This window comes from Melozone crissalis, unplaced genomic scaffold (assembly GCF_028551555.1).
Source record: "Melozone crissalis strain CALT ecotype California unplaced genomic scaffold, PUWL_Pcris_2 ptg000063l_1, whole genome shotgun sequence".
Classification (NCBI taxonomy): Eukaryota; Metazoa; Chordata; class Aves; order Passeriformes; family Passerellidae; genus Melozone; species Melozone crissalis.
Genome location: NW_026535841.1, coordinates 13,996,070 through 14,009,070, shown reverse-complemented (window position 1 = coordinate 14,009,070; position 13,001 = coordinate 13,996,070). Strand labels below are relative to the sequence as shown.

General features: G+C 44.1%; 1 protein-coding gene across 1 annotated transcript in view; it reads right to left on the bottom strand.

Annotated features, from left to right (window-relative positions):
- The window catches only part of TMEM132B (transmembrane protein 132B), a 210,209-nt gene that overhangs the window by 111,104 nt on the left and 86,104 nt on the right, over positions 1-13,001 (bottom strand). Inside the window, exon 3 of the mRNA XM_054289062.1 lies at positions 2,333-2,473. Coding sequence (XP_054145037.1) covers positions 2,333-2,473 — 141 coding nt within the window. The remainder of the gene's footprint in view (positions 1-2,332; positions 2,474-13,001) is intronic.

Sequence of the window (13,001 nt, the reverse complement as noted above, 5' to 3'; positions counted from 1 at the left end):
CCCTGGCTTAGCCACTGCTCCTCCACCAGCTGGGCCAGTCAGCAGAAGGGAAATTCATTCCAAGAGAGAAAAAAGCACCTCCCCTGAGGTGGATGAGCCATTCTGTTCACTGACAGCTTCTGTCACAGGAGAGGTTGATCCTGCACTCACCCAAACACAAGCTGCCCTCCATGAAACTCCTTGGAGTCTAAAATGAACCAGCTCTAGTGACAATTCCATCACCCTGACATTAACAGAAGCAAGTTCAGGTCTCCCATCATCTAAATGAAACAGCAGAACTTCTCCAGAAACACTTGACATTCTTCAGAAGAAACAGGAGGGCCATCATTATGACCAAAAAGACAAATTAAAGGAAAGATCAAAGTTAAATATTTACTCTAAGCACTACAATATTTGCAAATCTGGAAGTGATCTTTCAGCAGTTTCTATTTGCATACTTTAATTAATCCAAAAATATTAAACTAATCTCACAAAGGAAAGGGTCAAAGTATTAATTAACTTGAGATGCATTGCTTTTGTGCAATTTAACAGTTCAACACAAAGCAAAACTCAGTTTTAATAAAAACTAAGTTACTGTGACAGGTATAATTTCATGGATTAGTGAAACCCCATACAAGGCAATAAGTTTCAATGTTCAAGCTATTTTTTTTTGGTCCAACTTTAAAAATAGCCCCTTCATTTTGATTTCAGTAACATCAGATGACCTCAATCTTCCTTTGACCTCAGTATTTCACTTTTAAACTGATGGTTTTCCACTTTGCTCCAAAGGGAGCAGAGGTTGTGCTTGTTAGAGGAAAGAACCTGATGGGGTTCACAGGGAGCAGACCCTGCCCAGCCACCTGTTGCCTTTTGGGACTACCTAAAACCTACCTAAAAACAGGCAAAATGAAGGGAATAAAAAGCAGTTATATTTATTGAAGGGCCTTCATTAAAGGGGCAGACAAAGCCCCCTAGGGGCTACACCCAAAATTTATCTGGACAATATTTCTCTGGTTTAGTTAATTTTTTTTTCTGTTGGCTCTTTGGCAAGAGGAATTCTTGTCAAAGAACCCAATTCTCTGGTTTAGTTCATATTTTTCTTGTTGGCTCTTTAGCAAGAGGAATTCTTGTCAAAGAACCCAATTCTCTGGTTCAGTTCATATTTTTTCTGTTGGCTCTTTGGCAAGAGGAATTCTTGTCAAAGAACCCAATTCTCTGGTTCAGTTCATATTTTTTCTGTTGGCTCTTTGGCAAGAGGAATTCTTGTCAAAGAACCCAATTCTCTGGTTCAGTTCATATTTTTCTGTTGGCTCTTTGGCAAGAGGAATTCTTGTCAAAGAACCCAATTCTCTGGTTCAGTTCATATTTTTCTTGTTGGCTCCTTGGCAAGAAGAATTCTTGTCAAAGAACCCAATTCTCTGGTTCAGTTCATATTTTTTCTGTTGGCTCTTTGGCAAGGGGAATTCTTGTCAAAGAACCCAATTCTCTGGTTCAGTTCATATTTTTCTGTTGGCTCTTTGGCAAGGGGAATTCTTGTCAAAGAACCCAATTCTCTGGTTCAGTTCATATTTTTCTGTTGGCTCTTTGGCAAGAGGAATTCTTGTCAAAGAACCCAATTCTCTGGTTCAGTTCATATTTTTCTGTTGGCTCTTTGGCAAGACGAATTCTTGTCAAAGAACCCAATTCTCTGGTTCAGTTCATATTTTTCTTGTTGGCTCTTTGGCAAGAGGAATTCTTGTCAAAGAACCCAATTCTCTGGTTCAGTTCATATTTTTCTTGTTGGCTCTTTGGCAAGAGGAATTCTTGTCAAAGAACCCAATTCTCTGGTTCAGTTCATATTTTTCTGTTGGCTCTTTGGCAAGAGGAATTCTTGTCAAAGAACCCAATTCTCTGGTTCAGTTCATATTTTTCTGTTGGCTCTTTGGCAAGACGAATTCTTGTCAAAGAACCCAATTCTCTGGTTCAGTTCATATTTTTCTTGTTGGCTCTTTGGCAAGAGGAATTCTTGTCAAAGAACCCAATTCTCTGGTTCAGTTCATATTTTTCTTGTTGGCTCTTCGGCAAGAAGAATTCTTGTCAAAGAACCCAATTCTATGGTTCAGTTCATATTTTTCTTGTTGGCTCTTTGGCAAGAGGAATTCTGCTGCCCTGAAGGGCCATGAGCAGCAGGTGTGAGCTGGGACTGGGGGGCTGCCTCCAGTTCGATTCAATAATCTATTCCCAAGAAGTGACACAAAGGGAGCAAAGCTGTCACCGGATCCCCCACACTTTGCAGGGAGGCAGAGGAGCAGCGCTGCAGCTCGCTGACGGGGTCAGTGAGTGTGGGGCAGGATTCAGCCCAGGGCTCACCCACCTGTCCATGGCGCCGGGGTCGTTGTGCACGCAGGTGAGCGTGGCCGTGCTCCGCGCGCTGTCCGTCTCCTCCTGCACTCCCCACTGGTCAGCGTCGCTCACCCTGATGTCCGAGATCCTCACGCCTGGGGCCGTCCTGATCCTGTGGGGACACCAAGAATTGCCTTTGAGACGCGGCGGAAGTTTTCCAGAGAAAACAATTCTGAAATTTTTAGAAATCCGTTTTGGTTTAGGTGAAATGTACGTCTTTGAAAACACACCTGTTTAGTCTGATTGCCTGTTCTCATAAAAGCCTAGGCTCAGAGAAACTGCTTCAGTGAAGGACAGAGATAAGGGGACAGACAGAGAGACAGAGACTGCTGTGAGAACAGGTCAACCTGACCTAGGAATTCTTTCTGATAAAGAATTAATGGCAAACGTCACCACGCAAAATTTGTAAAAATGAATATGTATGAACCTCTTGTGAAATTGGATGCATATGTATTTGAGAGGGGGATAAAGAAGGATCTGGAGTTCCCAGAGGTGTGGATGTCTTTTAGAGAGAGGAATCTCCACGTGCTGTAATAAACATACCAGCTTTACAACTTTCACAAAGTTGTGGAGTTTTGTTTGCCTCCACAAATCACCTTAACCACAGATCCACCCAGAGAGGTGAACAGGAGGCTGAAAGGAAATACTCCCTCTCCCATCAATGACAGGCTGCAGCCACGAGTCACTCTGTTTGAAAACATAAACCAGGTCCAGTCATTTACAGAGGTGAGGGATGAGTTTCATTATGTGCAAAGCCAGTCAACTTTAGCTTGAGCAATGTGGAGAGATTAAGAATGGTTTCTGCTCCTGTGGCCCCAGTCTGATACAAATGAAACAGATGTGATGAAGCATAAGTTGATTTAATTTGCTGTGTCTGTCCTGCAGTTTGAGATGGGAAATAAGAGCAATGTGTTATAAAATACATCCTCCTGCCTGCAAACCTTTGGGAGTGAGGTATCTTCTGATATTAGGGATACCTGCATGGAAGAAAAATGAGTTTCATTGCTCAAAGACCATAATGCAGGAAGGAGAGAAAAGGAGTAAGTTATCCTAGACTGAGGGAGGAAAACAATTATGTCATTGCAGCAGGATCTATCAAACTGGGCACATCAGACTGCTGCTGCCAAAAATAATATGATGCTGACATGGAAAACTTTGATTTCCTGAGAATGGCTAGAGTTTGAGAGCAGTGTGGTAGCTGGGAAATGTCGCCGGGTTTTGGCTCAGAAAAAATAAAACTTGCCAAAAATAAAAAGTCCATGCTCCAGCGAGGCTCAGCGTTGGGAACAGATTGCCAAGGAATAGGAAACAAACTGCTTTTATTAGCAGGAACTTCATTTGTGCAGCTTGACTCCTGAAACAAGCCTGGGATTACAACAGGAGTGCTGCAAATATGCCTGGAGAACAATTAGGCAGAGAGAAACTGCTGCAGCGCCACGCTCGCCACTGCTGTGACTTAATTAATTAAAAGCAAAGCCAAGAGGGACCTTTTAGTTATATGGTGGAATGGAACAGCACTGCTGGGACCTGGAGTGTTATTTAACAGTGAATTGTGATGGCTTTGCCCCATGCCTCATGGCCAGTTGGTGCTCGTGTCACACCATTAAAAACTTCCTTGGAGCTCTGGCTGGGTCCATGGGCTGGGATCAAAGTGAGTTCACAGCTCCATGGGCGGCCTGTTCCTCTGAGAAGGAATTAATTCATCCTGCTTTCATGATATCCTTATTTTGCCTGCAAGCCTTCAGTGACTCGATGGGTCAAATCTATGCCTGGCACAACCAAGCTGATGAAAAATATTCTCTGAAGCAGGATTGTACCTGATATTTTCTAATTGTGTCCTTCCTGCTTTCCCACAGGCATTCACATCTCCAAACAGCATTCCTCAAAGCTGAGGTGCCCTTTCCTATCACCTCCTCTTCTTTTTTAGAGGGACATTGAATTATTCTGTAGTAATTGCACTGGACCAAATAATTCCTGCAAGACACCTGCGTGGCTTCATTTCAGACTGACTTGTAATTCATATGAGATAGAGAATTGGGCCCTCAGCAATTAATTCAATATTTTCTTTCATTAGTAAACCACTTTTGAGGAAAAATCATTAGGACCTGGCAAAAAAAAAAAACCCAAAACCAAAACACCAAAACAAAGAACCTGTTTTTAAATTTTCTCTTCCCCAGCCAACTTTGTATTTTTTGAGAAATTCCTATCACCATCCTCTCAAGTTCCCATGCTTTTCTTGACAATGTGTCTGAAAACTTCTAACCCGACTTTTCACCCAGGTCAAATCCTGGTTAATTAAAGGTTGATTGAAGGGCAGAGATGCTGGGGGGGACAGGCACACCAGGACAGTTGGAACTTATCCACAATTTCAGGATTCATCAGCCTTTCCCATCTGCCAGAAGCTCGTTATGTCCTCCTACACAGCTTTGCACTGCAGAGAGCTTCACTGTGCAGCAGCTCCGTTTGTCTGTCCTGAACCAGATCTGGGGAGGAAGAGCATGAGGAGCTACACCGAGGATGAGGAGCTACAGCAATGAGGAGCTACAAGGATGAAGAGCTATACCAAGGATGAGGAGCTACAATAAGGATGAGGAGCTACACTGAGGATGAGGAGCTACAACAAGGAGGAGGAGCTACAATGAATATGAGAAGCTATGGGGATGAGGAGCTACATTGAGGATGAAGAGCTACACCGAGGATGAGAAGCTACATTGAGGATGAGGAGCTACAACGAGGCTGAAGAGCTACAATGAAGGTGAGGAGCTACACCAAGGATGAGGAGCTACAAAAAGGATGAAGAACTACAATGAGGATGAAGAGCTACAATGAGGATGAAGAGCTACAATGAGAATGAGGAGCTACGAGGATGAAGAGCTACAACAAGGATGAAGAGCCACAATGAGGATGAGGAGCTCCAGACCCAGCTCCTGCACGCCTGGCTGGGATTCAGGACCCCTGTGCAGCCCCTCCCGAAGCTGCTCCCCTCTGCCTCCATCAGTGGTGCTCACACACACTGTAAGCGTGCAGGAGCTCCAAGATCCCCCTCCTTCTCCCCATCGAGCTGTCCCAGCCTCCTTCATGGACCCTGCACCCCAAACCACCGACCCTGCTGGCCATCCCCTCAGCCAGGGAGCTTTGCTGTTCATCCTCCTGTGTCTGAGCTGGTTTTTGCCACCAGGTGAGGCTCTCCTCTGGCCCAGGGCTGGCTGCCCCTCAGGGCGACCCCTCAGAGGAGGCTCTGTGGCTTTTGCCCCCTCTGCCTCTCTGGGTGAGCAGCAAGTGAACAGCGCTCGCTGCTCCCCGGGCACCTTTTCCAAAAGTGTCTCAGAATGCTGCATTTTAGGAAAAATTCCAGTCTAATCCCTTGCGTTGCATCTGCTCTGGTGGGCTGAGACAAGATGTCATTTTGCATTTTTGGATATCAGTAGAGCCAGGAAGGTTGAAAGAAAGAAGAAACTACGTTCGGCTTCTCACTTAGGAAAAGTCAAGAAATTCAAATGAAACCAGCCTACATATGGGAGTTTGAGCCTACTGTTCCTCAGATAAGTGATTCATATCTTTAAATCTTCCCCCAAACTCCACAGGCACAAAAATTAATGTAAGTGTTGGGGACTGAGGCTTCAAAAAGGAGTAAGAAATTCCTAGCAGAGCTGCCATCAGCTGGAGAAGGGATGGTGAATGGCACGTGTGTGGGCCCTCCTCTGTGCCAGGCTTCAATTAGAAGCTTGGGTGGATCATTTCGTTTTCTCATACCTCCCTTCCCCACGTATAAAATACTGGAAAGTGTTGCTCTGCCAACTCAAAGGGAGCTGTAAGGATAAATGGAATTGCCTGCAAAAAAATCTGATGTCCTTTAAATTTGCCAGCTGACAAAAACTCTGCCATCTCTGTGCATGAAACTGTGGAAAGGAGCTGCTGAAGTATTTCATAGAACTGTGACCCAATAAGCAACTGTTACCACTAAGATGGCTTAATTACTTTTTTTATAATTTTTGAAATGAGAGGGGCAAAAAAGGAAAAAAGGAGCAGAACATGAAAGCCAATTGGAAATTTGGCAAAATTGACGTTTAGTTCCCATGAAATATGAAATATTTGCTTTCTGAAAAGCAGAATTGTCAGACAGAAAAGTGCCCTGTTGAAAACCCACCTCTAAAACATTGCAGTGCCCATTTGAAAATGCAGCTAGCAGGGATGTGAGACAGGGAGCTGGAATATAAAGACACAAACGTGCTGGGCTGGATGGAGCAGCGTTCCCAGCCTGCCAACCTGGAACCAGCAACTCTTTTAAAATGCAATCCCAGCCCAAAATGTATTTGACCCTGTGAATTGAGCCAGGCCAAACCTCTTCTCTCATTTCTCCCAGCACAAGGAAAATGGGACAAAGGGCTGGGAGGAAACTCAGGGCTGCAGGAGGGGTTTATGCACCCAGAACGTGGTTTGGGAATTCCACAGCCTCCCAGTGAATTCAGTGCAAAATCTGAAAGGTGAATCCTTGCTTGTCACACAGCCCCAGCCCCAACCTGGCACTGGGAACTGGGAGGTAAAGGCTTGGCAAAAGGAACTTTAAAATAGAAACAGAAGGGAAAGATATTTAGGAAATAAAACAGCGATGTGCTCACAGCAGATGGGAAATGCTCAAAATGATGTGAAAAATGACTTTTTCAGAGCTATTTTAGAAATCTTCTTATCCCCTCCCCACTCCATTAGGGGGGAAAGCATGATCTGAGCTAAATTCACTCTCAATGACGTACTAATAATAACAGTTATGATAAATTTCATTTGTAATCTCCAACCATTTCTGCAGTCAGCCCTTCCACACACATTTTTAGCCCAATTAAAAATAAAGCCATTATCCTTTCCCTACAGGAAATCCAAGCTGTAACCAGTTTAGTCAACTTGCCCAAAATTATACTCTCTGCAGAGCCAGAATGAGGGCTGATCCCTCCCAATTCCCAGCCAGACACCCCTCCCCATCTCTCAGACCAAACCAGAGCACAGCTGAGTAATTCCAAGCCCTCACAGAGCATTTACCATATTTGAAGAATTGCACAAACAGCAAGCAATTAGTTCTGAACAAGGTCCCTGGGGAGTTTCTAGTTAAAATACATGTGTTTTAGGCTACATTAAACCAAGCATTAGAAATTAAAATCACCACTGAACTCAGACATAACATCTGGGGACTTGTGGGTGTGGGTGAGATGGGCAGTGTTGGATAAAGGATGGAGTAGCAGGATTCCTGCAGAGGTGGAGGAAGGAAGGAGAGGGAGCTGGCTGGGAGAGAAGCAGGTCTGTGATTCACAGCTCCCACTTCCAGTGCACTCTGTGGCTTTGGGAGGGAGGCACAGACAGTCAGGAGTTCATCCCTCACAGGGTGTGAAAGCAAAACCTCCTGGGAATGCAATTATAGCAGAGGGAGCTCCCCCAAGGAGAGGCACCATCCCTCTCCTCTCTTCCTGAGCCTCCTGGATGAAATTCTTCATGGGTAATGCAGAAATATGAGGGAATGAGGTGATGTAAAGTCACCCAGAAAACACATGGCAGAACCAGGAGTTGGACCCAGAGCTGCCCAGGAATATTTTGGTATCAGAACCACTGATAACAGGCAGCCAAATTTGCCAGGCCCAGCAATGCCCTTTCTGTGCTGTGGCCCTGGGGTGTGAGATCAGGAGCCCTGCACTGCCTCACCTCTCACAGAACTCACAGCAGCTCAGGGGATCAGGTCCTCAACCTTCACAAGCCAAGCAAGTGCTTATTTTTCAAAATATTTTCCCAAGAACTTCAGTTCTTTGTTCTTTTATATGTTAAAAGACCTGTCACAGATTTATGTTCAAATTACTTCCCCATCAAATTCTCCTTAAAATAGCAGCATTGGGCCAGCTGTGTTTGCTTCTGCAATTCCATATTAATGTCACTACAAGCAAAGTTATTTTCCCAAGTATGTAAAATACACTTCAAAATACATAAAGACCCTGCAAAGACCCCAGCCCTCTCCAAAGAGGTCACAAGAGTAGAAACACAAGGAATATTCTGCTTTACAGCAAAGTAAAACAAGCAGCCTACACAGCCCCACAGAGAGGTGTAAGTACATGGTGAGCAGATGGCAATTTGGAAACAGCAACTGCAAGGCTCCAAAAACTGAAGGAAACCCCAGGTAAAAGGGTTTGATGAAGCTACCAGCAGGCAAAAAGCTCAGTGTGGCTCTGAAAAAGCCAGGGCCAATGAGTGTTGCCAGTGAAACAATGGTGGGACAAAACCCCCAGGTTTGCCTTGGGGTTAAAGGCAAATTTATACTCAGAGAAAGGCAGAAAACTTCTAAAGCCACCTGGAGTTGTGCTTAAGATTTGACATCTGAATTTCTTCTATGCTAAAACCTGCTGCAGTGGCTGAGCCCTCAGTGCACAATGGGTGAAATGTGAATTTCATCCATGCTAAACCTGCTGCAATGGCTGAGCCCTCAGAGCACAATGGGTGAAATGTGTTCCCAAAATCAGAGCTGGGTGTGCTGGCTCTGTCTGCCTTGGCCCCACGTGCCCCCGTGCAGGCTCAGAGCTGTGCTCTGCTCCCACCTTCACACCTCGCTGGAAATGTGCCTTTCCCTCCCCCGGGCACACCTCACTTCCTCCTGCACCCGTTATTTTTAAATAACCTTTTGCAGTGCTGTGCTTAACCCTGCCAAGCATTTGGGCTGCATCTCCCCTGAGAGCAGCTATTAGTGTCACAAATCTCAGTCCAGCACCAAAGCGCTGGGCAGGACACAGCAGATGAAACAGCTTCAGGGGGGCAAGGCAGGAACAAATCTGCTCAACACAAGTGGTGGCCGACAGGAAAAAAGCCAATGGCTCACAGGACAGAAAACCCTTTGAAATCATGGAGGGGATCAATGCCAAAGATTTAGAATGACACAATTACCACTCTTCTACCCAAAAAGGTGAAGCTATCAACCTTTTCTTTTTTTCCAGCCCATCAAATGTTTCAAATTATGTAAAACATTGAGCTCACTAGCATATTGGATTTTGAATAATGAAAAGAGTAAACAGGATTTTAATTTGGATTCTGACAGTAAGGCGCTTTCCATGTGATAAATTAACTATTAGGGAAGACAAATTAACACAACCACCCCTTGAGTATGATGGCTTATGATTCTGAGGAAGCTTTTACAGAAGCATGATAAAAATAAGGCAGGATGAAAAACAGGATATGATGATGGAGGGAGTATCTTACCAAAAATTCTTCCTCCTTCTCCTCACCAAACTCTGCATATAACTTCTCTTTAAAAAATGCAGCAGCTTCTCTCAAGAGCCCCCCATTTTTCCTAAGAATGACTCAACATTTTAGGAGAGCTCCTCAGCTGCTCTAGATGACCAGATTGATGAATTTTAATGTGCTTGTTTAACACTGAGATGTTAAATTTGACATCTGTGAAGCAAGGTCAGAGGGAGAGGTGTCACCCCTCCTTAGGAATCTTTTTGAAAGGGAAGGTGTCTGAGAAACATTTTCTAGGCATAAGACTATGCTCATAAAATCAGCAAAGAGGATGTGATCAACTTCAAAGCAGCCAAGCATCATGTTATATTTCCATATCCAAATGAAAACTCCCAAGTTTTGTCATTTCTTTAAAGGAGAGAAGACATTTTAAGATTTCATCTTCACATTTCAGCAGAAACTCCATTTTTCAAACTGCTCTCCCTTCCTCTCTCTCAGGTAAGCAAACACAGCTTGGAAAGACAGCAGAAAGGCATCCTAATTGGCTTGAAATTAAAGCTATTAATTTTTATTCTTATTTATTCCTGTCACAAACCAGACCTGTTTTATATGGATTTCCAGCACTGCTATGGAAACCTGAGAGGTTCTGAAGGCTTTATGTAACACGAGACGAAAACGCCGTCTCCCACAGCGAGCACTGTTTCCTTTGAAATATGTCAACAGTGGAATTTTGTCCCTCTGGGAGAAAAGGGTTGCCAGGCACGGAGACAGGAGACATCAGGTCCAAATCTATTGACTCAAGACATGCTATTAACCATTTAACTCACTGGGCAACTTCAAAATAAGGATGTTTATTCACCTTTGCTTGGAAATTCATGCAAGGAGAAAAAACCCTATTATTTCTATGGAGACACCATGTACTTCTATTCCTAAAAATTGTACAGATACTGAATTTCAATGTATTCCTGTAATTTTCCAGTAGTACTTCAAACTGCAGGTCAAAAAGTTCTGTAACAATTGCCTTGTTCTGAGTAAAACTAAAAGTCACAATTTATTGGAGTCTACCTGAAAATATTGCTGTACCTTTGACATATAAATGACTTTAATCAAAATATAAACAAGTGTGGGTCTGGATTGTGCTGAAAGCTCCTGAATTCCAGCAGAGACAGCAGTGGGACAGGCCTGATGTTTGTGTGGCCAACCCTGGCATCCCACCAGCCCCGCTCCAGAGAATCCTGCTCCACCAGCATGGAAAGGGAGCAGATCCTCTGTCCTTTGCCTGCCTGCAGGGCAGGAAAAATTGCCCAGAATTTGCCAATAAACACACACAATTCCTAGAACTCACTGGGCACTTTACACATTCAAATGTCCAATAAACATGAATTAACCATTCTGCTATAAATCAGAAGGAGACAGGCCTTTTCCCCAGCATTAAGGATCCTTGTAGCACTGAGCAGCTCCTGCCATCCCTCCCTCCCACCTCAGGGTGCACCCAGAGCCTGCCCTGAACGACAGAGATGTTTTCCTCCATCCCAGGGCCTCTGAGGATGAACTGAGCTGGGATTGTGGTGCCAGGAGCTGGGAGTGCCCTCAGATCCCCCAGCACTGCACTCCCTGCCCTCCTCCCTCCAACACAACAATCTGTGCTGAACCTTCTCTGCAGAGAGGACAGGTGAAAAGCTGCAGTGGTTTTCTGTGACACAGCTACAGAATAAAAATCAAAGCCCCTCCAGTCTCTTCAGCCTTTCTCTGAGAGATCTGAAAGGCTCAGACCATGTCCTTTACCTTGAAACCAATGCAGTGCTCTAAGAAATGAAACTCTTCCTTAAAAACCACAAGTTTTAAGGGAGAATATGCGTTACCAGCCTGAAGGAGTTCAAAGCATTTGAACTTGGAATTCTTGCAATCATGCAGAAACACAGCTTTGGAAACCATAATGAAAAAATCACAGTAAGGCAGAAGTTTCCCCCTGCGAAGGCAAAGCTACTTCCAGGTTTCTTTTTATTGAGAGGCTCCTTCCAGAGATCATCACTGCAAAAACATTTGCAGCCTGAACTGAGTTCAGGCCTCCTGGGAGACAAAGCACTGTTATAAAAGGGTCATTTTTCTGCCTCTACAAATAAAAAAAAAGCTCTGAAGGTCAGACACTCTGGAAGAAACTAAACAATAACAAAATAAAAACTTTTCATCCCTGTCCTTGCCAAAGCAGATAACGAGCTCCATGGCATGTCCTGGTCAATACTGGAGCAGGGTTTACAGTATTTAAAACACTCCATCACTGCAGCTGAATTTCCTCACCATCCTGGAGTCTCTGACATTTCCTTTTAAAAGTTTATTAAATCCTATAATATATGATTATAATTAATTCTCTTTCACCAGACATCAGTACATATGACTTAGGGCCATAAGAACCTTCATGAGTTGCTTCAAGCTGAAAAATAAACTAAAAATTATCATTCAAAAGAGCAGATCTTTGAAAACTATATACATTCTAATTCCACTGAACTCATCCCAACCCTTGGCACATCCAGCAGTTGTTTAACAGGGTGGAGTGGTCTTTAGGGGATCTATGCTGCATTATCCATGCTTGCTCAGCACTCTGAAAGCAGCACAGAACAGGTTGTCACCAGGACCTCCACCCAGGCTGTGGCAAGGAGACACTGACCTGAGCACAAGGGATGGAGTTAGAGGGAAAGGAAAAAAAACCCAACAACACAGCAATGAAAATCCTCCCAGAATTAAAAAGGCCACAAGAACTTTGCCTGAACTAGTAGTTGTTGTTTTTATTGGAGTATTTTATGGGGTTTTATGTTGTTTAATCGAAGAAAGAAAATGGATGCCATAAAATATGCAGAGCTAACCGGGGCTGCAGAGTACATTGCTGAATATTGCTAGTAATGCCATTTCCCCTTCACTGTCAAAAAATAAAAATATCCTTCTTTATATCCCTGTCACATGGAACAGCAGTGCTCTCACGCTTGCCAATCAATCATCCTGGAGTGCACCTTTACCTTGAGCACTGTGTGCCAGGACGGTGAATAAGGGAACCTTAGGAAATAATCTCCCTTTCCACAAGATGGAATTCAATTTCCAGCATAGCTCAGGCCAGTAGTTTTCTTGAAAAGGTGGCACCATATATTACAGCAGAAAGGCATTTTTCTGCTGCTAGTGAAAACTTTAGTGAGCATTATGATTATGTGGTTTGTACTCCAGGCACCAATGACCACCGAGCAGGCTAATAACGAGCCAGTTCTGATGAGAGCAGCCCTCCAGCTGGGACAAAACATCAAAACATCATTTCTTCACTATAAGATTTTTTTCCCAACCTGCAGACAATTTTCCAAGATCGTCCTCAATAGTCAGCACTTCACTCTGGTGCTCAGGTAGCCCCAGTCAGCCCTTTGGCCACGGTGCCAACAGCTTTTATCTCTGGCAGC